Source organism: Gobio gobio (genome assembly GCF_949357685.1).
Source record: "Gobio gobio genome assembly, chromosome: 15".
NCBI lineage: Eukaryota > Metazoa > Chordata > Actinopteri > Cypriniformes > Gobionidae > Gobio > Gobio gobio.
This window is the reverse complement of record NC_137108.1, coordinates 2469881-2487439: the sequence shown is the minus strand read 5'-3', so window position 1 is coordinate 2487439 and position 17559 is coordinate 2469881. Positions and strand designations below refer to the sequence as shown.

Here is a 17559-nt window from a genome sequence, read left to right as displayed (position 1 = left end):
AGTATGTGTAGTATGCACTGTAATAGCGTAGTATGTGTAGTATGCACTGTAATAGTGACGTATGTGTAGTCTGCACTGTAATAGTGAAGTATGTGTAGTATGCACTGTAATAGCGTAGTATGTGTAGTATGCACTGTAATAGTGAAGTATGTGTAGTATGCACTGTAATAGCGTAGTATGTGTAGTATGCACTGTAATAGTGAAGTATGTGTAGTATGCACTGTAATAGCGTAGTATGTGTAGTATGCACTGTAATAGTGACGTATGTGTAGTATGCACTGTAATAGTGAAGTATGTGTAGTATGCACTGTAATAGCGTAGTATGTGTAGTATGCACTGTAATAGTGAAGTATGTGTAGTATGCACTGTAATAGTGAAGTATGTGTAGTATGCACTGTAATAGTGAAGTATGTGTAGTATGCACTGTAATAGCGTAGTATGTGTAGTATGCACTGTAATAGTGAAGTATGTGTAGTATGCACTGTAATAGCGTAGTATGTGTAGTATGCACTGTAATAGTGAAGTATGTGTAGTATGCACTGTAATAGTGAAGTATGTGTAGTATGCACTGTAATAGTGAAGTATGTGTAGTATGCACTGTAATAGTGAAGTATGTGTAGTATGCACTGTAATAGCGTAGTATGTGTAGTATGCACTGTAATAGTGAAGTATGTGTAGTATGCACTGTAATAGTGAAGTATGTGTAGTATGCACTGTAATAGTGAAGTATGTGTAGTATGCACTGTAATAGTGAAGTATGTGTAGTATGCACTGTAATAGTGAAGTATGTGTAGTATGCACTGTATGCACTGTAATAGTGAAGTATGTGTAGTATGCACTGTAATAGTGAAGTATGTGTAGTACTTCACTGTATGCACTGTAATAGTGAAGTATGTGTAGTACTTCACTGTATGCACTGTAATAGTGAAGTATTTGTAGTATGCACTGTAATAGTGAAGTATGTGTAGTATGCACTGTAATAGCGTAGTATGTGTAGTATGCACTGTAATAGTGAAGTATGTGTAGTATGCACTGTAATAGTTAATTTGATTTTACTGACTTATCATGTCATTTGTATATAGAATCAGGAACATGTGAGTTCATAGATCACATTAACACACATTACTACACACTAATGCTCAGTTGAACTGTTGTGGGACAACTCTTTCAACTTGTCCTATTCTATTTATTTTATTTTTCCAGGTTATTCCTGTATTCCCACCGGAGAATGGCCATCACTGGTGATGATGTCACTCTGGATGAAATCATACCCATTTCTTATGACTTTTCAGTGGTTGAAGGTAAGAGTGAGTGATTTGGTTGATCAGCTGAAGGGAAGTTTTCCTGATGTTTCCTCTCATATCTCCACAGTGTCATCTCCAGATGAGCTCGCTGTAGTTGGTGAGTGTTTCTCTTCACAGTGTGTCTTTACAGTGTCTCTTCACAGTGTCTCTTCACAGTGTCTCTTCTCAGTGTCTCTTTACAGTGTCTCTTCACAGTGTCTCTTCACAGTGTCTCTTCTCAGTGTCTCTTTACAGTGTCTCTTCACAGTGTGTCTTTACAGTGTCTCTTCACAGTGTCTCTTCACAGTGTCTCTTCACAGTGTCTCTTCTCAGTGTCTCTTTACAGTGTCTCTTCACAGTGTCTCTTCACAGTGTGTCTTTACAGTGTCTCTTCACAGTGTGTCTTTGCAGTGTCTCTTCACAGTGTGTCTTTACAGTGTCTCTTCACAGTGTGTCTTTGCAGTGTCTCTTCGCAGTGTCTCTTCGCAGTGTCTCTTTACAGTGTGTCTTTGCAGTGTCTCTTCGCAGTGTCTCTTTACAGTGTCTCTTTACAGTGTGTCTTCGCAGTGTGTCTTAGCAGTGTCTCTTTACAGTGTGTCTTCGCAGTGTGTCTTCGCAGTGTCTCTTTACAGTGTCTCTTCACAGTGTGTCTTCACAGTGTTTCTTCGCAGTGTCTCTTCGCAGTGTCTCTTCACAGTGTCTCTTCACAGTGTCTCTTCGCAGTGTCTCTTTACAGTGTGTCTTCACAGTGTGTCTTCACAGTGTCTCTTTACAGTGTCTCTTCGCAGTGTCTCTTCACAGTGTCTCTTCGCAGTGTGTCTTCACAGTGTCTCTTCGCAGTGTGTCTTCACAGTGTCTCTTTGCAGTGTGTCTTCGCAGTGTCTCTTCGCAGTGTGTCTTCGCAGTGTCTCTTTACAGTGTCTCTTTACAGTGTGTCTTCGCAGTGTGTCTTAGCAGTGTCTCTTCACAGTGTCTCTTTACAGTGTCTCTTCACAGTGTCTCTTCGCAGTGTCTCTTCACAGTGTCTCTTCACAGTGTGTCTTCACAGTGTCTCTTTACAGTGTCTCTTCGCAGTGTCTCTTTACAGTGTGTCTTCACAGTGTCTCTTCGCAGTGTGTCTTCACAGTGTCTCTTCGCAGTGTGTCTTCACAGTGTCTCTTTGCAGTGTGTCTTCGCAGTGTCTCTTCGCAGTGTGTCTTCGCAGTGTCTCTTTACAGTGTCTCTTTACAGTGTGTCTTCGCAGTGTGTCTTAGCAGTGTCTCTTTACAGTGTCTCTTCACAGTGTGTCTTCGCAGTGTGTCTTCACAGTGTCTCTTTACAGTGTCTCTTTACAGTGTCTCTTCACAGTGTGTCTTCGCAGTGTGTCTTCACAGTGTCTCTTTACAGTGTCTCTTTACAGTGTCTCTTCACAGTGTTTCTTCACAGTGTCTCTTCGCAGTGTCTCTTCGCAGTGTGTCTTCACAGTGTGTCTTCGCAGTGTGTCTTCGCAGTGTCTCTTTACAGTGTCTCTTTACAGTGTCTCTTCACAGTGTGTCTTCACAGTGTTTCTTCGCAGTGTGTCTTCCCAGTGTGTCTTCACAGTGTCTCTTCGCAGTGTGTCTTCGCAGTGTCTCTTTACAGTGTCTCTTCACAGTGTCTCTTCACAGTGTGTCTTCACAGTGTCTCTTCGCAGTGTGTCTTCGCAGTGTCTCTTCGCAGTGTGTCTTCGCAGTGTCTCTTTACAGTGTCTCTTCACAGTGTCTCTTCACAGTGTGTCTTCACAGTGTGTCTTCGCAGTGTCTCTTCGCAGTGTGTCTTCACAGTGTCTCTTCACAGTGTCTCTTCGCAGTGTGTCTTCGCAGTGTCTCTTCACAGTGTGTCTTCACAGTGTGTCTTCTCAGTGTCTCTTCACAGTGTGTCTTCGCAGTGTCTCTTCACAGTGTGTCTTCGCAGTGTCTCTTCGCAGTGTGTCTTCGCAGTGTCTCTTCACAGTGTCTCTTCGCAGTGTGTCTTCGCAGTGTCTCTTCACAGTGTGTCTTCGCAGTGTCTCTTCGCAGTGTGTCTTCGCAGTGTCTCTTCACAGTGTGTCTTCGCAGTGTCTCTTCGCAGTGCCTCTTCGCAGTGTCTCTTCGCAGTGTCTCTTCGCAGTGTCTCTTCACAGTGTCTCTTCGCAGTGTCTTCACAGTGTCTCTTCACAGTGTCTTCACAGTGTGTCTTCACAGTGTGTCTTCGCAATGTCTCTTCGCAGTGTCTCTTCGCAGTGTGTCTTCGCAGTGTCTCCGCAGTGTGTCTTCACAGTGTGTCTTCGCAGTGTCTCTTTGCACTGTGTCTTCGCAGTGTCTCCGCAGTGTCTCTTCGCAGTGTGTCTTCACAGTGTCTATTCGCAGTGTCTCTTCACAGTGTCTCTTCGCAGTGTGTCTTCACAGTGTCTCTTCGCAGTGTGTCTTCACAGTGTCTCTTCACAGTGTCTCTTCGCAGTGTGTCTTCACAGTGTCTCTTCACAGTGTCTCTTCACAGTGTGTCTTCACAGTGTGTCTTCGCAGTGTCGCTTCGTAGTGTCTCTTCACAGTGTGTCTTCGCAGTGTCTCTTCACAGTGTCCCTTCACAGTGTCTCTTCGCAGTTTGTCTTTGCAGTGTCTCTTCACAGTTTGTCTTCACAGTGTCTCTTCACAGTGTGTCTTCACAGTGTGTCTTTGCAGTGTCTCTTCACAGTGTCTCTTCGCAGTGTCTCTTCGCAGTGTCTCTTCACAGTGTGTCTTCACAGTGTCTCTTCACAGTGTCTCTTCGCAGTGTCTCTTCACAGTGTCTTCGCAGTGTCTCTTCACAGTGTGTCTTCACAGTGTCTCTTCACAGTGTCTCTTCACAGTGTCCCTTCACAGTGTCTCTTCACAGTGTCTTCGCAGTGTCTCTTCACAGTGTGTCTTCACAGTGTATCTTCACAGTGTCTCTTCACAGTGTCTCTTCGCAGTGTGTCTTCACAGTGTGTCTTCGCAGTGTCTCTTCACAGTGTCTCTTCGCAGTGTCTCTTCACAGTGTCTCTTTGCAGTGTCTCTTCACAGTGTGTCTTCACAGTGTCTCTTCGCAGTGTGTCTTCACAGCGTGTCTTCACAGTGTGTCTTCTCAGTGTGTCTTCTCAGTGTCTCTTCACAGTGTGTCTTCACAGTGTGTCTTCACAGTGTGTCTTCTCAGTGTCTCTTCACAGTGTGACTTCGCAGTGTGTCTTCACAGTGTGTCTTCTCAGTGTCTCTTCACAGTGTGTCTTCGCAGTGTGTCTTCACAGTGTGTCTTCTCAGTGTCTCTTCACAGTGTGTCTTCGCAGTGTGTCTTCACAGTGTCTCAGGAGAGTTGTTTTGTCACTGCACAGGTGCGGACACTCGAGTGCGAGTAACGTTTCTTGAGGAGGAGTTGGAGCTGAAGTTACCTTTCGGATCTCACAGCCGTCTGTTCCTCGGCGAGGTCAATCGGGCGTGGAGCGGTAAGAGCTGTTTATAAGGGCTTTATACGTCAATCATAAATGTTTCTTGAGCACACATTAGTTGCATTACTATTAAGTGTTCCATAAAAAATTATATATTACTCCTACTCCTAAGTTTCCTGGGTCAGACGTAACAACCCAATGTTTGAGTATTTTTGTGTTACACAGATCCTGGGTCAGACGTAACAACCCAATGTTTGAGTATTTTTGTGTTACACAGATCCTGGGTCAGACGTAACAACCCAGTGTTTGGGTAGTTTATGTGTTACTCAGATCCTGGGTCAGACGTAACAACCCAATGTTTGGGTAGTTTTTGTGTTACAGAGATCCTGGGTCAGACGTAACAACCCAGTGTTTGAGTATTTTTGTGTTACACAGATCCTAGATCAGACGTAACAACCCAGTGTTTGAGTATTTTTGTGTTACACAGATCCTAGATCAGACGTAACAACCCAGTGTTTGGGTAGTTTTTGTGTTACCCAGATCCTGGGTCAGACGTAACAACCCAGTGTTTGGGTAGTTTATGTGTTACTCAGATCCTGGGTCAGACGTAACAACCCAGTGTTTGAGTATTTTTGTGTTACACAGATCCTGGGTCAGACGAAACAACCCAGTGTTTGAGTATTTTTGTGTTACACAGATCATGGGTCAGACGTAACAACCCAGTGTTTGAGTATTTTTGTGTTACACAGATCCTGGGTCAGACGTAACAACCCAGTGTTTGAGTATTTTTGTGTTACACAGATCCTGGGTCAGACGAAACAACCCAGTGTTTGAGTATTTTTGTGTTACACAGATCCTGGGTCAGACGTAACAACCCAGTGTTTGGGTAGTTTTTGTGTTACCCAGATCCTGGGTCAGACGTAACAACCCAGTGTTTGGGTAGTTTATGTGTTACTCAGATCCTGGGTCAGACGTAACAACCCAGTGTTTGGGTAGTTTATGTGTTACCCAGATCCTAGGTCAAAAGTAACAACCCAGTGTTTGGGTAGTTTTTGTGTTACTCAGATCCTGGGTCAGACGTAACAACCCAGTGTTTGAGTAGTTTTTGTGTTACTCAGATCCTGGGTCAGACGTAACAACCCAGTGTTCGAGTAGTTTTTGTGTTACACAGATCCTGGGTCAGACGTAACAACCCAGTGTTTGAGTAGTTTTTAAGTTACTCAGATCCTGGGTCAGACATAACAACCCAGTGTTTGGGTAGTTTTTGTGTTACACAGATCCTAGATCAGACGTAACAACCCAGTGTTTGGGTAGTTTATGTGTTACTCAGATCCTGGGTCAGACGTAACAACCCAGTGTTTGGGTAGTTTATGTGTTACACAGATCCTGGGTCAGACGTAACAACCCAGTATTTGGGTAGTTTTTGTGTTACACAGATCCTAGATCAGACGTAACAACCCAGTGTTTGGGTTGTTTTTGTGTTACTCAGATCCTGGGTCAGACGTAACAACCCAGTGTTTGGGTAGTTTTTGTGTTATACAGATCCTAGATCAGACGTAACAACCCAGTGTTTGAGTAGTTTTTGTGTTACTCAGATCCTAGGTCAGACATAACAACCCAGTGTTTGGGTAGTTTATGTGTTACTCAGATCCTAGGTCAGACATAACAACCCAGTGTTTGGGTAGTTTATGTGTTACTCAGATCCTAGGTCAAACGTAACAACCCAGTGTTTGGGTAGTTTATGTGTTACACAGATCCTAGGTCAGACGTAACAACCCAGTGTTTGGGTAGTTTTTGTGTTACACAGATCCTAGGTCAGACGTAACAACCCAGTGTTTGTGTAGTTTTTGTGTTACACAGATCCTAGGTCAGACGTAACAACCCAGTGTTTGAGTAGTTTTTGTATTACACAGATCCTGGGTCAGGCGTAATAACCCAGTGTTTGAGTAGTTTTTGTGTTATGCAGATTCTGGGTCAGACGTAACAACCCAGTGTTTGAGTAGTTTTTGTATTACACAGATCCTGGGTCAGACGTAAAAACCCAGTGTTTGGGTAGTTTATGTGTTACACAGATCCTGGGTCAGACGTAACAACCCAGTGTTTGGGTAGTTTTTGTGTTACTCAGATCCTGGGTCAGACGTAACAACCCAGTGTTTGGGTAGTTTATGTGTTACACAGATCCTGGGTCAGACGTAACAACCCAGTGTTTGGGTAGTTTTTGTGTTACACAGATCCTAGGTCAGACGTAACAACCCAGTGTTTGGGTGGTTTTTGTGTTACTCAGATCCTGGGTCAGACGTAAAAACCCAGTGTTTGGGTAGTTTATGTGTTACACAGATCCTGGGTCAGACGTAACAACCCAGTGTTTGGGTAGTTTTTGTGTTACACAGATCCTAGGTCAGACGTAACAACCCAGTGTTTGGGTAGTTTTTGTGTTACTCAGATCCTGGGTCAGACGTAACAACCCAGTGTTTGGGTAGTTTTTGTGTTACACAGATCCTAAATCAGACGTAACAACCCAGTGTTTGGGTAGTTTTTGTGTTACGCAGATCCTAGATCAGATGTAACAACCCAGTGTTTGGGTAGTTTTTGTGTTACACAGATCCTGGGTCAGACGTAACAACCCAGTGTTTGGGTAGTTTTTGTGTTACACAGATCCTAGATCAGACATAACAACCCAGTGTTTGGGTAGTTTTTGTGTTACACAGATCCTAGATCAGACATAACAACCCAGTGTTTGGGTAGTTTTTGTGTTACACAGATCCTAAATCAGATGTAACAACCCAGTGTTTGGGTAGTTTTTGTGTTACACAGATCCTGGGTCAGACGTAACAACCCAGTGTTTGGGTAGTTTTTGTGTTACACAGATCCTAAATCAGATGTAACAACCCAGTGTTTGGGTGGTTTTTGTGTTACACAGATCCTAGATCAGACGTAACAACCCAGTGTTTGGGTAGTTTATGTGTTACACAGATCCTGGGTCAGACGTAACAACCCAGTGTTTGGGTAGTCTTTGTGTTACTCAGATCCTAGATCAGATGTAACAACCCAGTGTTTGAGTAGTTTTTGTGTTACGCAGATCCTGGGTCAGATGTAACAACCCAGTGTTTGGGTAGTTTTTGTGTTACACAGATCCTAGATCAGACGTAACAACCCAGTGTTTGGGTAGTTTTTGTGTTACACAGATCCTAAATCAGACGTAGCAACCCAGTGTTTGGGTAGTTTTTGTGTTACACAGATCCTAAATCAGACGTAACAACCCAGTGTTTGGGTAGTTTTTGTGTTACGCAGATCCTAGATCAGATGTAACAACCCAGTGTTTGGGTAGTTTTTGTGTTACACAGATCCTGGGTCAGACGTAACAACCCCGTGTTTGGGTAGTTTTTGTGTTACACAGATCCTAGATCAGACGTAACAACCCAGTGTTTGGGTAGTTTTTGTGTTACGCAGATCCTAGATCAGACATAAAAACCCAGTGTTTGGGTAGTTTTTGTGTTACACAGATCCTAAATCAGATGTAACAACCCAGTGTTTGGGTAGTTTTTGTGTTACACAGATCCTGGGTCAGACGTAACAACCCAGTGTTTGGGTAGTTTTTGTGTTACACAGATCCTAAATCAGATGTAACAACCCAGTGTTTGGGTAGTTTTTGTGTTACACAGATCCTAGATCAGACGTAACAACCCAGTGTTTGGGTAGTTTATGTGTTACACAGATCCTGGGTCAGACGTAACAACCCAGTGTTTGGGTAGTTTTTGTGTTACTCAGATCCTAGATCAGACGTAACAACCCAGTGTTTGGGTAGTTTATGTGTTACTCAGATCCTAGATCAGACGTAACAACCCAGTGTTTGGGTAGTTTATGTGTTACACAGATCCTAAATCAGATGTAACAACCCAGTGTTTGGGTAGTTTTTGTGTTACACAGATCCTAGATCAGACGTAACAACCCAGTGTTTGGGTAGTTTATGTGTTACACAGATCCTGGGTCAGACGTAACAACCCAGTGTTTGGGTAGTTTATGTGTTACACAGATCCTGGGTCAGACGTAACAACCCAGTGTTTGGGTAGTTTATGTGTTACGCAGATCCTGGGTCAGACGTAACAACCCAGTGTTTGGGTAGTTTATGTGTTACGCAGATCCTGGGTCAGATGTAACAACCCAGTGTTTGGGTAGTTTATGTGTTACTCAGATCCTAGATCAGACGTAACAACCCAGTGTTTGGGTAGTTTTTGTGTTACTCAGATCCTGGGTCAGACGTAACAACCCAGTGTTTGGGTAGTTTATGTGTTACGCAGATCCTGGGTCAGACGTAACAACCCAGTGTTTGGGTAGTTTATGTGTTACGCAGATCCTAGATCAGACATAACAACCCAGTGTTTGGGTAGTTTTTGTGTTACACAGATCCTAAATCAGATGTAACAACCCAGTGTTTGGGTAGTTTTTGTGTTACACAGATCCTGGGTCAGACGTAACAACCCAGTGTTTGGGTAGTTTTTGTGTTACACAGATCCTAAATCAGATGTAACAACCCAGTGTTTGGGTGGTTTTTGTGTTACACAGATCCTAGATCAGACGTAACAACCCAGTGTTTGGGTAGTTTATGTGTTACACAGATCCTGGGTCAGACGTAACAACCCAGTGTTTGGGTAGTCTTTGTGTTACTCAGATCCTAGATCAGATGTAACAACCCAGTGTTTGAGTAGTTTTTGTGTTACGCAGATCCTGGGTCAGATGTAACAACCCAGTGTTTGGGTAGTTTTTGTGTTACACAGATCCTAGATCCGACGTAACAACCCAGTGTTTGGGTAGTTTTTGTGTTACACAGATCCTAAATCAGACGTAGCAACCCAGTGTTTGGGTAGTTTTTGTGTTACACAGATCCTAAATCAGACGTAACAACCCAGTGTTTGGGTAGTTTTTGTGTTACGCAGATCCTAGATCAGATGTAACAACCCAGTGTTTGGGTAGTTTTTGTGTTACACAGATCCTGGGTCAGACGTAACAACCCCGTGTTTGGGTAGTTTTTGTGTTACACAGATCCTAGATCAGACGTAACAACCCAGTGTTTGGGTAGTTTTTGTGTTACACAGATCCTAAATCAGATGTAACAACCCAGTGTTTGGGTAGTTTTTGTGTTACGCAGATCCTAGATCAGACATAAAAACCCAGTGTTTGGGTAGTTTTTGTGTTACACAGATCCTAAATCAGATGTAACAACCCAGTGTTTGGGTAGTTTTTGTGTTACACAGATCCTGGGTCAGACGTAACAACCCAGTGTTTGGGTAGTTTTTGTGTTACACAGATCCTAAATCAGATGTAACAACCCAGTGTTTGGGTAGTTTTTGTGTTACACAGATCCTAGATCAGACGTAACAACCCAGTGTTTGGGTAGTTTATGTGTTACGCAGATCCTGGGTCAGACGTAACAACCCAGTGTTTGGGTAGTTTATGTGTTACTCAGATCCTAGATCAGACGTAACAACCCAGTGTTTGGGTAGTTTATGTGTTACACAGATCCTAAATCAGATGTAACAACCCAGTGTTTGGGTAGTTTTTGTGTTACACAGATCCTAGATCAGACGTAACAACCCAGTGTTTGGGTAGTTTATGTGTTACACAGATCCTGGGTCAGACGTAACAACCCAGTGTTTGGGTAGTTTATGTGTTACACAGATCCTGGGTCAGACGTAACAACCCAGTGTTTGGGTAGTTTATGTGTTACGCAGATCCTGGGTCAGACGTAACAACCCAGTGTTTGGGTAGTTTATGTGTTACTCAGATCCTAGATCAGACGTAACAACCCAGTGTTTGGGTAGTTTTTGTGTTACTCAGATCCTGGGTCAGACGTAACAACCCAGTGTTTGGGTAGTTTATGTGTTACGCAGATCCTGGGTCAGACGTAACAACCCAGTGTTTGGGTAGTTTATGTGTTACGCAGATCCTGGGTCAGACGTAACAACCCAGTGTTTGGGTAGTTTATGTGTTACGCAGATCCTGGGTCAGACGTAACAACCCAGTGTTTGGGTAGTTTTTGTGTTACTCAGATCCTAGATCAGACGTAACAACCCAGTGTTTGGGTAGTTTTTGTGTTACTCAGATCCTAGATCAGACGTAACAACCCAGTGTTTGGGTAGTTTTTGTGTTACACAGATCCTGGGTCAGACGTAACAACCCAGTGTTTGGGTAGTTTATGTGTTACTCAGATCCTAGATCAGACGTAACAACCCAGTGTTTGGGTAGTTTTTGTGTTACACAGATTCTAAATCAGATGTAACAACCCAGTGTTTGGGTAGTTTTTGTGTTACACAGATTCTAAATCAGATGTAACAACCCAGTGTTTGGGTAGTTTTTGTGTTACACAGATCCTAGATCAGACGTAACAACCCAGTGTTTGGGTAGTTTTTGTGTTACACAGATCCTAGATCAGACGTAACAACCCAGTGTTTGGGTAGTTTATGTGTTACACAGATCCTGGGTCAGACGTAACAACCCAGTGTTTGGGTAGTTTATGTGTTACGCAGATCCTGGGTCAGACGTAACAACCCAGTGTTTGGGTAGTTTATGTGTTACGCAGATCCTGGGTCAGACGTAACAACCCAGTGTTTGGGTAGTTTTTGTGTTACTCAGATCCTAGATCAGACGTAACAACCCAGTGTTTGGGTAGTTTATGTGTTACTCAGATCCTAGATCAGACGTAACAACCCAGTGTTTGGGTAGTTTTTGTGTTACACAGATTCTAAATCAGATGTAACAACCCAGTGTTTGGGTAGTTTTTGTGTTACACAGATTCTAAATCAGATGTAACAACCCAGTGTTTGGGTAGTTTTTGTGTTACACAGATCCTAGATCAGACGTAACAACCCAGTGTTTGGGTAGTTTTTGTGTTACACAGATCCTAAATCAGACGTAACAACCCAGTGTTTGGGTAGTTTTTGTGTTACACAGATCCTAGATCAGACGTAACAACCCAGTGTTTGGGTAGTTTATGTGTTACACAGATCCTGGGTCAGACGTAACAACCCAGTGTTTGGGTAGTTTATGTGTTACACAGATCCTGGGTCAGACGTAACAACCCAGTGTTTGGGTAGTTTATGTGTTACACAGATCCTGGGTCAGACGTAACAACCCAGTGTTTGGGTAGTTTATGTGTTACGCAGATCCTGGGTCAGACGTAACAACCCAGTGCAAGAACTCCAGGTCGACCGTTGACTGAGGGCTTAAGTTCAAAGGTTAGCTAACGAGGTAATTAACAGGTGAATCAGTGAAACTAGGTCAAAGGAAACAGCAACTGAACATAACCCTGACACTAATAACTTGTTAATGATTTGTAAGCACTTCATACTTATTATAAAGTGTTACTGAGACTTCTGTCAAAATCCTGATTTAATATTACTGACTTGAGAACACATTCTGTGCCATAGTTATTATATTGATTAATAATAGATAGTTAGCTAATCTGTGTGCTTTGTATATGTGCATTTCTGAAATGCATAACATGTACAAATCAATTGAAATTGTAATGTAGAAGCATTTTCTGTGAAGCAAACGATATGTATCGTGAAAAGCGCTATACACTGCAACAAATGCTTTTCTTACTTAGTATTTTTGTCTTGTTTACAGTCCAAATATCTAAAAAATCTTACGTTAAGAAGCATTTACTAGACAAGCAATATTTTTGGGGAAAATAACTCAAAATGAAGGGAGTTTTTGCTTAAAATAAGCAAAATAATCTGCCAATGGGGTAAGCAAAATAATCTTGTTTTCTGTTTGAATTAAGATTATTTTGCTTACCCCATTGGCAGATTATTTTGCTTATTTTAAGCAAAATCTCATTTTGAGTTATTTTCCCAAAAAATATTGCTTGTCTAGTAAATGCTTCTTAATGTAAGATTTTTTAGTAGGGCTGTCAAAAGATTAATCGCGATTAGTCTCATCCAAAATAAAAGTTTGTGTTTACATAATATATGTACACTGTGTATAATTATTATTTATATATAAAAACACACACAAGAATGTATATATTTAAGAAAAATGTATTAAATTTATATATAAAATATTTATATATAATATAAATTATATAAATGTATATACAGAATATACATCAAATATTTCTTAAATATATACATTAATGTGTGTGTATTTATATATACATAATAATTATACAGAATACACACATATATATTATGTAAACACAAACTTTTATTTTGGATGTGATTAATCGCGATTAATCTTTTGACAGCCCTATGTTTTAGATATTTGGACTGGAAACAAGACAAAAATACTAAGTAAGAAAAGCATTTTTTGCAGTGTACAAATAAATTTGAATTGAAATTTGAATTGAATTCAAGCTTTACATGCTTTCACATTCAGTATTCCAACAAATGAATGGGAATTCAGCCCTGATGCAGAAGAAAACCATAGCAAACCTGCCGAGCGAGTTGTGCCACAGTAACAATCCCGTTCTGTCATTCATTCACCGGGGGAAATGGTGCTTTAGAAACCATTGTGTAATAAGCGTTCACATGGAGGCCCAGCTGGATATTTAAAAATATAGTTATCCAGCGCTCTCAACTCTCAGACAACCGTCAGATCTGACACACACGCTTTAAGGTCAACAGACAGAAGGGTGTGAGAGGAGGAGTTTCAATTCAAATAATCTCTTGGGTTGTAACACATGAGCAGCAGATCCATGTTTCCTCAAAGTCTAAGTGATGTTTGACCTTTGCTCGATCAGCGATGGACGCGCTCATTAACAGGAAGAATATCAGAAATCTGCAAGGTAAGATAGAAGACGAACTGCGGTCTCATAGAAACATAGAAAAGGAAGTCACAGCTTGTGTGTGTTGATGGTGAGGATAGTGTGAACTCGTTCTGAGAGAGAGGACGGCGGCGAAGGGAAGAAGAAATGACAGAGTTCCTCTTTGGCTTTCTCAGAACATCAGACGAGTGGAAGGACTCTGAGCTTGTCTTTTGAACTTGTAGATGTGTGTGAGCAATACCCGAAGCGGGAGCCGAAGTTTGACTGGCTCACCAAATACCACAAGGTGGAGAGAGGAGCCCGATCTCTGAGGAAGAGCATCGCAGCGACCAGGGGCAAGATGAGCCAGAGTAAGAAATCAGGTAAGTTGTGTAGTTCACATGCTCTCTCACTATTTCTGCTGTGTCCGTGATCAAATACACGTGTTCATAACATCATGTACTCAGACTTCAGAGGCATTTGTGTAGAACTGAAAGCATTTGCATCTGTCTTGCATAAGACAACAGTGGGTCACAGATGAATGTGTGTGTGCAGAAAGTTTCCTGTAATGGGTCGGTTTAGGGGTAGAGTGTGTGTGTGTGTTGGGGGAGTGTGTGTGTGAGAGTGTGTGTGTATATTTAAAAATAGCTTTAAAACAATGTTTTATTAAAAATGTAACAATGCATTTTTTTGGGAACTCTCACTGCGTCGGAACGACACTTTTGGGGATGCTCCCTAAGCATCAGCGTATCTGAAGTCTGAATGAAAACGAAACCAATCCGATTGGCGTGCGTGATGACGTAACTGTGACGGCATACCCGGAAGTATAAAAGGGGAGCCGGCGCATAATGTCGGCAGTTATTGCTCTTCAGCATAGCGCTCTCTGTAAAAATTGTCTGTCTATTTACTGTTGTTCTGTCACAGTGTGAAAGCAAAAGTGTGTGTATGATGGAGAAAGTAAGAGAGTTTAAGCAGTGTGTGCATCCTTGTCCTCGCTTGTCCCCACAGCGGGACTTGTCAGCGGGATTCGGGACTGCTACGGCACTTTCCCAATCCTCGTCTGACAGTTCAGAGGATCTTCCTCCCGGTGTGGAAGCCCGCTCTGCGGCATCTTCCCCCGAGTTGGAGGGTCCGATGCTCATTCTCTCCGGTTCCGAGGAGCCGGAGGAGGTGGGCATCGAGGCGGGTGATGAAGCAGGAATTGTTTCATCACTTCATCCACCCGCCCAGGAGAAGCTGGTCGAGGTGTTGACTCGGGCTGTGGCTAAATTAAACATCGATTGGCCACAAGAGACTCAGGAAATTCAGCCACCCATTAGGCTGGATGACCAGTTTCTCTCGCACCGAGTTCAAACACCTCGCCAGGGCTTGCCTTTCTTCCCGGATCTACACACCAAGGTGTGCAGATCTTGGAGGAAGCCGTATTCCTCGCGTGTTTCCAATCCCCCGGTATTGGACTATTCCAATGTTCTGGGGGCACGCGAGGCGGGCTATGGGGCGATGCCTCGGGTGGAGGAGGCTCTCGCGAGCTATCTTTCACCCGAGTCTGCATCGTCCCTAAAGGCTCCGGCACTGCCCACCAAACCCTGTCAGGACACCTCATCTTTGGTGGGCAAGGCTTATATGGCGGCTGGGCGGGCTGGTAGTTCCCTGCACACTCTCTCAATCTTGCAGGCCTACCAGGCTGACCTCCTAAAGGAGCTTGATGAGGGCGAGGGTCCCTCTCCGGAGGATGTGCTGGAGCTCCGGAAGGCTGCAGATTTGTCTCTCCGCATCACCAGGGAGACGGCCCGTGCCATCGGCCGCTCCATGACTTCCATGGTGACTGTGGAGAGACATCTCTGGCTGAAACTGTCGGGGATAAAGGAGAAGGATAAAACCTTCCTCCTGGACTCCCCGATCTCGCCCTCTGGGCTGTTTGGAGACGCGGTTAACGCCGTCGTTTCCAGACACCAGGAGGCGAAGAAACAGTCCGCAGCCTTCCACCAGTACCTCCCTCGCCGCTCAAAGCCCGGGAAGGCTGGCCCTAGTGGGCAGCCTCAGCCGTCAGCCAGCTCCTCGCACCGAAAGGTGCAGAAGGAGAGCGTTGCCTCTAGAGCCCCTCCTCCGGGAGCCTGGCAACAGAGGCGGCGCTCTCAGTAGCAGTCTTCCGCTCCTAAAGGCGATCTGAGGAACATACTTCAGGTGCGGAAGGCTGCTGGGAAGAAGTCCTAGCTGCGGCGGGACTTCTAAGAGCGGTCCCCCCCACGAAGGGGCAACTGAGGTTCCTCCGCTTCCTCCGCGGCGCTCTGGGGAAATCGATGTGGTAATCCCGCCGTCTATGACGCTTCGGGCCACATCGATTTCCCACGAACGCATGCTGCTCCAGCCGCCTCTGGAAAGACCTGCAGCTGGGCAGCTCGCGCGTCCACACACAGAGAATCGTTCCCAACCACTTCCTGCCGGTCAGCCGCTTCAGGGGGTTGGGAACGAGGCTCGTGTAACACCCGAGGCCAGCCTCTCAGGAGCTTTTTCCCAGACCTCCGCAGCCAACATGTCCTGGTACGGACAGACAATACGTCTGTCGTAGCGCACCTCAATCATCAGGGGGATTTGAGGTCGCGCCCTCTATGCAGACTGGCGCATCACATCCTCCTGTGGTCCCAAGGGAAACTGTTGTCCATCAGGGCAATGTATGTCCTGGGGGTCCAAAATCAGGGAGCAGACATCCTGTCGAGGCAGGGGCTGAGGCCCGGGAAGTGGCGACTCCACTCAGAGGTGGTGGAGGCCATGTGCGAGAGGTTCGGCATATGCGAGTGGTTTTCCCTCACGCATCCAGCCCCGCTGGGGTTGGATGCCAGGGTTCAGACGTGACCGAGGCTGCTTCTGTGCGCATTTCCCCCGATTGCTCTGCCTCCGGGAGTCCTGGAGAGGGTCCGGCAACAGGGGGTCAGCCTACTTCTGGTAGCACCCCGTTGGCCGACTCGAGTGTGGTTCTCGGAAATCATAGCTCTGCTGGCAGGTCATCCATGGCAGATTCCTCTGAGGAGGGATCTCCTATCTCAGGTGGCGGGCACAATATTTTACCCCCGCCCTGAGATTTTGAACCTGTGGGTCTAGCCCCTGAGGGGACCAGGTACCTAGAGGCTGGCCTATCGGCAGAGGTGATAGAGACCTTACTCAGTTCCAGGGCTCCGTCAACGAGGAGACTGTACAGCCTCAAGTGAAATGTATTTTCCACTTGGTGCAGAGAGCGTGAGGTGGACCCAGTTAACTGCCCAGTGGCTTCAGTGCTGGAGTTCCTCCAAGATCGCTTCTCTGCGGGTCTGACCCCGTCCACACTCAAGGTGTACGTGGCTGCCATTGCGGCTTTCCACGCTCCTATGTGTGATGGGCCTCTGGGTAGGCACCAGCTGGTTGTACAGTTCCTCCGTGGGGCTCGGAGGATGAGGCCTGCGGCTCGTTCCACAGTTCCAACTTGGGATCTGGCAGTGGTTCTCGAAGGCTTGGCTGAGGCCCCCTTTGAGCCATTGGAGTCAGCCGAACCAAGGAACCTGACCCTTAAAGTGGCTTTTCTCCTCGCCATTACCTCTCTTAGGAGAGTGGGAGATCTCCAGGCCTTGGCGGTAACGCCAACCTGCCTGGAGTTTGCCCCGGGCGGAGTAAAAGCCATCTTACACCCTAGGCCGGGCTACGTGCCTAAGGTGTCATCAAGGGTGGTCAGGTCATTGGTTCTGCAGGCATTCCATCCTCCGCCTCACGTGACGGCGGAAGAGGGGAGACTTCACCTACTCTGCCCGGTTAGGGCTCTCAGAGTTTATTTGGCGAAGTCTGCACAGTGGAGGAGATCTCAACAACTTTTGGTGTGTTTTGGCTCACCCAAGAAGGGGTTGCCTGCGTCTACTCAGACAATCAGTAATTGGATTGTCCAGGCGATTACCATGGCCTACCAGGTGCGCAGTTTGCCTTCACCTGTGGCCGTGAGGGCTCATTCCACCAGAGGCATGGCCTCTTCACTGGCCCTTCTTTCTGGGGTCCCCTTGCAGGATATCTGCGAGGCGGCCGGGTGGGCTACCCCACACACATTTATCAGGTTCTATAGCCTGGATCTCCCTGCGACGCCTGGTGCTAGGGTGCTCCAGTCCTAGCTGTGCCCGGTC

General features: G+C 45.1%; 1 protein-coding gene across 3 annotated transcripts in view; it reads left to right on the top strand.

The window, feature by feature from the left end:
* The window catches only part of inpp5b (inositol polyphosphate-5-phosphatase B), a 131390-nt gene that overhangs the window by 3265 nt on the left and 110566 nt on the right, over positions 1-17559 (top strand). For 2 of the 3 annotated variants that reach the window (XM_079837289.1, XM_079837292.1), the window contains exons 2-5: positions 1204-1301; positions 1372-1401; positions 4627-4737; positions 13666-13803. In XM_079837289.1, the coding sequence (XP_079693415.1) occupies positions 1229-1301; positions 1372-1401; positions 4627-4737; positions 13666-13803 (352 nt within the window). In that variant the 5' untranslated portion in view covers positions 1204-1228. Of the gene's footprint in view, positions 1-1203; positions 1302-1371; positions 1402-4626; positions 4738-13158; positions 13463-13665; positions 13804-17559 lie in introns of those variants that run through there. The other variant, XM_079837290.1, reaches the window with a different exon arrangement.